Here is a 6,756-nt window from a genome sequence, read left to right as displayed (position 1 = left end):
TTAGGCTAGAAAGTAGTGACACTTTACCTGCCTTTCTTTTATTAATCTAGTTCTTCTATTACTTTCATATCTAGTACTTTCATTACACCTAGTTAATTCTTTTGTTTATATACTTTATACACATAACAATTGTTTTGAAATGCTTTTTCTTCTTTAATAGATAAAAATATACTAAAATAATAAGTGAAAAAATATAAATAGAAAATGAATGAAACTTTTAGTTTCATATAGATAGTGGCTGTCTATAGGATTTTTATAAATAAAATTAATCTACAGAACTCTAAAGAAAAAAGTAATATAATACAGTGGTTTACAAGTGACTAATAGTTTTAATTAATATTGATACTAGTTAATTGCTATTACAATGTGGGTCACAGAAGCAGATAGATACATAAAGAAGAAAAGGTGAGATACTTGCAGAGGTGAAAATGTAGATGGTCAGAGATCAGGTAGGATTGATGAAGATGATAAATAGGGATGATGAAATAAACTGAAGGTAGGTAGAACAGACTGAAGATAGGAGAAGAGATAAACTGTTAAACTGATAGCGGTTGGTAGTGCAGTAGGTAGGAATGATGACCTTTGCTAGTAACGACTTACCTAAAGATTTGTATACTATTGAAATACATTTGTAGAAATGTAATGGTGTATTGTTTAAAGTTATAATGGTGAAATTAATGAGACAAATTAAGATAATTAAAGTGAGTATGGAATTTATCACTTTGAGGTAATGGAACGAAAAGTGGCCTGATTATTTTTGAAACATAACCCTAAAAGCACCCAGTAACATGCATTTGTACAATACATAGAAGCACATAAAAACTGATTGAATAGACTGTAAGATACTTGCGTTACAAGAGTCCTTAAAGCGAGTGTACGCACAGATCTGTGTTTGTTGTATTATGCCCCATTCTCTCTGGCACTCCTCGATACTTATGACTTGGACGTCTACTTCTCGGAGGACGTATTGGTAACCAGTGTTAAGGGTTTTACCCCAACCTAACCGAAAGATTAGTCTTATCATAGATGATATTAATCTTAACCAAAGACCAGAATTTTGTGCAATCGCATTTTTCCTTATCATTTACTTCTACCTTAAAATTTATTAAAACCTAGACTGAAATAAGAATTGAAATTGTTGCCTCAACCGGATAGATGTTGGAGTACTCGGAACCACTGCGTACTTGAAAGGAACGATTTAAGAAGTAGGAGCGGAGAATAAGGTATAAGGTTTGAGGTAATATGGACTTAAAGCTTGAAAAGAAATCCGGCATGCCTTACTCGGTCAAAAGCTTGCCTTATGTCCAGAAAGACACCCGAGCAGTATTGTTTCTTTTCAAGAGCTGAAAAACATTAAAGTTAAGAAAATAATTGCACTAACTGTTTTAATAATTAATAATTCATTTATTGTTATTTACAACTGTATACATATATACACATCAAGTAAATTTGCTGTAAATGATATTATGACATGATACAAACATGTGGAGAATCAACCCATTGATAGAACTCCAAAAACATTTCTAAAGGAGAAGATCTCGAGGCCATCTTCTTTTCAGACGCCTAGGAGGATTATTAGGTAATGAAGGAGAAGCCAGGTTAGAAACAAGTGGATTTGGGTTGTTGGGAAGTTTATTATGGAAGGATTGGTATCTGGTTCTGACCAAATCGGCAACATATGGGACATTGATGTCCTGATGGATGACATGGTTTGTGACAAAGTAAGGAGCATTAAGGATTTTGGACTGTAAGAGTTGGATTCTGTAATTCGAGAGGAATTCGATGGTTTAGTGGAGCCACATAGCTCAACTCCGTATGTCCAGATAGGCCTTATAACAGTCATGTAGATCAGTCTTTTGTAATGGATTGGAATTTTGGACCGTTTGTCTAGTAAACGTTGTAATTGTCGAAATCGACGAGCAGTTTCCTGTCTTTTCAGTCTTGTATGAGGATTCCATGTCAGTCGTTTGTCCAGATTTAGTCCTAAGTAACGGATCTGTTCGACAGGAATGAGTGGGGTATTATTAAAAGATAGTGTAGAGCAAGACGATGGCAACAAATTTAAACTTTAAAAGATGTAGTTTTTTTCAGAACACAATTATTATCAAATCACCAAAATTACTTTGCTTTACTGGGAGATACTGCGTTCTTAGATTGCAAGTCAGAACATAGCTGTAAAAATATTTGCCTACAAAGTAAAACAACAATCGATAAGAAACAGTCGCAGTCAAAGATAAAGGGTGACCTAAAGAAACCTTTGAGCCACACCCTGACATCCTTAAATCAACCAACCTTAAACACATTGAAGAAGAATTGAATACTCCACTCCAAATGACCCTGCCACCTAAAGCTTTTCATCCATCAGAGATATCCAACATCATCCAGAATTTACCAACCCGCAAAGCTTTTAGTTATGACCTAATTACATCCCATGTTCTAAAACATCTTCCTCGAAAATCTGTTATATACCTCACCTACATCTACAATGTTGTCTAGATCCACATATTTTCCTGACCCATGGAAATTATCCATAATCAAGATGATTCCCAAACCTTGAAAGCCCCCAGAACACCTATCCTCTTACCGTCCTATCTCTCTGTTACCTATCATGGGAAAAATCCTTGAGAAACTTATCTTAAAACACCTGTACCCCATCCTAGATTCCAACTACATAATCTCAGATCACCAGTTTGGATTCCGAACATCCCACTCCACTATCCAGCAATGCCATCGTATGGTTGATGTAGTCTCGTCTTTATTGGAGCGCGGAATGTACTGCTTTGGAGTCTTTCTTGGTGTAGAACAGGCTTTTGATCGAGTCTGGCACCCAAGACTGCTATACAAGATCCGTAAATTCCTACCCCCTACATATTATCTCATTATCCGTTCTTATCTCTCAGACAGGTTATTTCAAGTAAATCACAACAGCGCTTATTCATCCCTGTTTCCTCAGCCTGCTGGTGTACCGCAGGGTAGTATCCTTGGTCCTATCCTTTATACAGTTTTTACAGCTGACATCCCAACCCATCCTAACACTCACCACGTATGCCGATCCTACATACCTATTGTCAGTCAATAATGATCCTTACATTGTATACCAAACCCTCCAATCCCACATCACCACCCTTGAAGAATGGTGCCAAAACTGGAGGATTAAAATAAATCCTACCAAATCACATTTACCCTTCGTCGTAAACCTTCGTCTTTCCCACAGTATCTTTTAATAATACCCCACTTATTCCTGTTGAACAGATTCGTTACTTAGGATTAAATCTAGGCACTCCTCGTCGATTCCGACTATTACAACATTTACTTGACAAACGGTCCAAACTTCCAATCCATTACAAAAGACTGATCTACGTGACTGTTATAAGGCCTATCTGGACATACGGAGTTGAGCTATGGGGCTCTACTAAACCATCGAATTCCTCTCGAATTACAGACTCCAACTCTTACAGTCCAAAATCCTTAATGCTCCTTACTTTGTCACAAATTAAATCATCCATCAGGACCTCAATGTCCCATATGTTTCCGATTTCTCCAGAATCAGATACCAATCCTTCCATGATAAACTTCCCAACCACCCATACCAACTTGTTTGTAATCTGGCTTCTCCTTCACTACCTAATAATCCTCCTAGGCGTCTGAAAAGAAGATGGCCTCGAGATCTTCTCCTTTAGAAATGTTTTTGGAGTTCTATCAATGGGTAGATTCTCCACATGTTTGTATCATGTCCTAATATCACTTACAGCAAATTTACTTGATGTGTATATATGTATACAGTTGTAAATAACAATAAATAAATTATTAAAAATTGTTATGTTATTACATCTGCAACAATAAGCGCTGAGTCTCTTATCGAAAAGGACTTAAACGAGACGTCGGATGAAAGCACAGTACCAACTACCCCAACGGTCGACCTCGTTGGAATCTAAGGGTCCCATTTTGGTTAAACGATTATGAATTAGGATCCCCTGTATGATCCTCATTATTCCTAATTTCTTTTCTATGTTTGTTGTGTTTTGCACACTTCATTTATTATCATTTTTTTTTACCACTTTTTTACCACCAAAATACTAATTTTATTTATTTATAATCTTAATATTTTCTTGAGACTGGTAATTTTTTAATAAATAATTCAAATTTTATCCAGTATAGTCTCAAAACCTTTTATTTCTCTTATAAGTCCGACTTTTCGGCCAATCCGGCCATCTTCAGGGACAATCTACTACAAAACAGTTTCTATTACATGTATGATCCTACAAACAATTCAAAATAATTAACATTATTATCCATAATTTACCTTACTTTAATATAACTTTGAAACCATATGATTTAAACAACTCTAACTTTATGCAGGCTATTCTGCCCAGGTCAAAAACATCAATATCTATGAGACATTAAAAACATTAGGTAATAGATATTTTTTTGTTAATAAGTATATCCCACATATGTTTAATTACCTAATTAGTCAAATATCACTTAAAACAAAGTCAAAATCATTTATCATTTATTAAGGTTACATTATTGTGATAAAAGTTTAAGGAATAGCGTCTGCTGATAGTGTCTGCTGATAAATGATTTTGACTTGAGACTTGATAATGATAAGACTTGATTAAAAATATGTGGGGTATACTTATTAACAAAGAAATATCTTTTACCTAATGTTTTTAATGTCTCATAGATATTGATGTTGTTTTGTGGTTTTGTGGTTTGTGGAAATCCTACTGTGAATAAAAGCCTAATTCTATCAACCTTTCATATCAGCTCAAGTACCACAGAAATTAGTAATAAAATATTGAAATGAGTAAAAAAGTTTAAAAAACTATTTGTTGATGTATTGAGAACATAGATATGTTTTTTGTAAGTAAATCTATTTTATGATTTTTTTATTAAGAAGTAATATGGTAATAATGTGGAAAAAATTTTATATAATAAAGTTGATTTTAGCTGGATTTTGGTGTTTTTTAACATAATTTTTACACATAATTGTATTTTTATTTCGCAATTTCCCTTATCATTAAATTTGTAATTGCATGAAATTCTGGTCTTAAATCATAACAATGGGTCAAATTTATTCTACGATAGTGTACCTGTGACTTTGATGAACTTTCCTTCTAAATTGCGTTGTGTGTGCGGCAGGCAGACTGGACCAACTTTTAGGTGAAAACTTATTTGAGTAAAAAGATACAGGATCGAAATGTCATTGATGACTATTTCATCGTTGTAGCCCTCATGTTGAAAGATCCTATATACTAAATGTATTTGCAAGAAGGGGTTCTCTAGAAATGTAATAAAATCATAAATACATGAACTACAATAAAGTTACATCTAGATTTGCTTTCATAAGATTTGAAACATTGGTCATAAAAAACAGGTAACAGAATTTGGAAAGCAAAAAACTGGTGAGGTTCGCGTATCAGACAACATTCACTCAAGAACCAATTGACATGTTTTGAGTAGATAAGTGACTTCTGTTGATGTTAAAAAAAATAAAATATAATGGAAAGACCAGGAAACATGAAAAATCTGAACAAAAAATGTTTATATTTTATCTGTACTTTATGTTCATATGTGTTAAAGCCACCTGAAATCGACTACGTCTTTTTGTTGGAAGGCTTTAAAATGAACAAACAACAAACTGCTTTGGATTAAACATTTATTTGTTCAATTTAAACATTTGAAAAAACTAAAACTAAAATAAACAAAAGCTGCCTAATGATGAATACAATTAAAAATAAAAAAGCCCTCTCAGATGAAAATAAAATATTTATATAAATTATGAAGAGGACAATAAATTAATTTACAAATAAATAAATTAATATATATATAAAACAAATATTAGTCGACGCAAGCTGCTCCACTCCGATAGGTCCGAGGAAGAGTGCTGCCGAGATGTTTAGGTCGCAGCTCTTGTAGCTAAATACACCGCTGTAATGGTCCAAAGTTGGTACAGTGGCTCATCGATGGTCCAAAAATCCAACAGTCGTATTAATGTATTAGGCGAGCCCACAAAATGACCGCAGACAGGGCTGGTTACACACGTTCCTGGCCACTAATTATCCGGAACTCATATTAAAAATGAAACACAGAAGTGGTCTGGTTCCTTACTGTAATGATGACTAAAACACTCAAAAAATGTCTAATAAAATACCATCGACCAAACGCAGACAGGGCTGCCTGGACGCTCATTATTACTACTCATTATAACACACAAATATAATTACACATTTTACTTTTCTAAAATAACTAAATCCAATTAAAATAAAACTCAAATATAACTAATAGGCGTTAACAATATGTTACCTCTTACTTATAATTACTTTACATTAATGTTTCTATTATATAATTTACATACTTTTGTACCTCTATTTATGTTTATTTTATTTTATAATCATTTTGTTCATCCTATTTATTTTGTATAATTAATTTTATTAAATTTTTGTTTTATTTTTTCCATTTCAATAATATCCATTCTAATCCTATTCCTAGACACTCTTCCCCTTCAATGGTTCAGGACAGGTAAACTGGAAAAATTTTCGGACTGATCTTGAAAACGTACTTGACTTCAAAATTCCACTAAAAACAAAGCAGGCTAAAAGCAGAGATTAGAAAACACAGAATACAACATTTCCAGAACTTAACAGAAAACTTAAATACCTCTGACAAATCATTATGGAAAACTACTAAAAAGCTACTAAAATAAAAATCTTTTAACCATCCACTTCCCACTGAAAATAAGACTTGGACACGATC

General features: G+C 33.5%; 1 protein-coding gene across 1 annotated transcript in view; it reads right to left on the bottom strand.

Annotated features, from left to right (window-relative positions):
- LOC106681445 (venom serine protease) overlaps positions 1-6,756 on the bottom strand; it is a 28,416-nt gene that overhangs the window by 5,090 nt on the left and 16,570 nt on the right. Inside the window, exons 4-5 of the mRNA XM_067048940.1 lie at positions 5,094-5,282; positions 806-999 (exon numbers count right to left, since the gene is read on the bottom strand). Coding sequence (XP_066905041.1) covers positions 806-999; positions 5,094-5,282 — 383 coding nt within the window. The remainder of the gene's footprint in view (positions 1-805; positions 1,000-5,093; positions 5,283-6,756) is intronic.

Source organism: Halyomorpha halys, unplaced genomic scaffold (assembly GCF_000696795.3).
Source record: "Halyomorpha halys isolate HHAL.00 unplaced genomic scaffold, Hhal_1.1 Scaffold338.1, whole genome shotgun sequence".
NCBI classification, from domain to species: domain Eukaryota; kingdom Metazoa; phylum Arthropoda; class Insecta; order Hemiptera; family Pentatomidae; genus Halyomorpha; species Halyomorpha halys.
The sequence above is the reverse complement of the archived record's forward strand: the minus strand, read 5'-3'. Positions and strand labels throughout refer to the sequence as shown.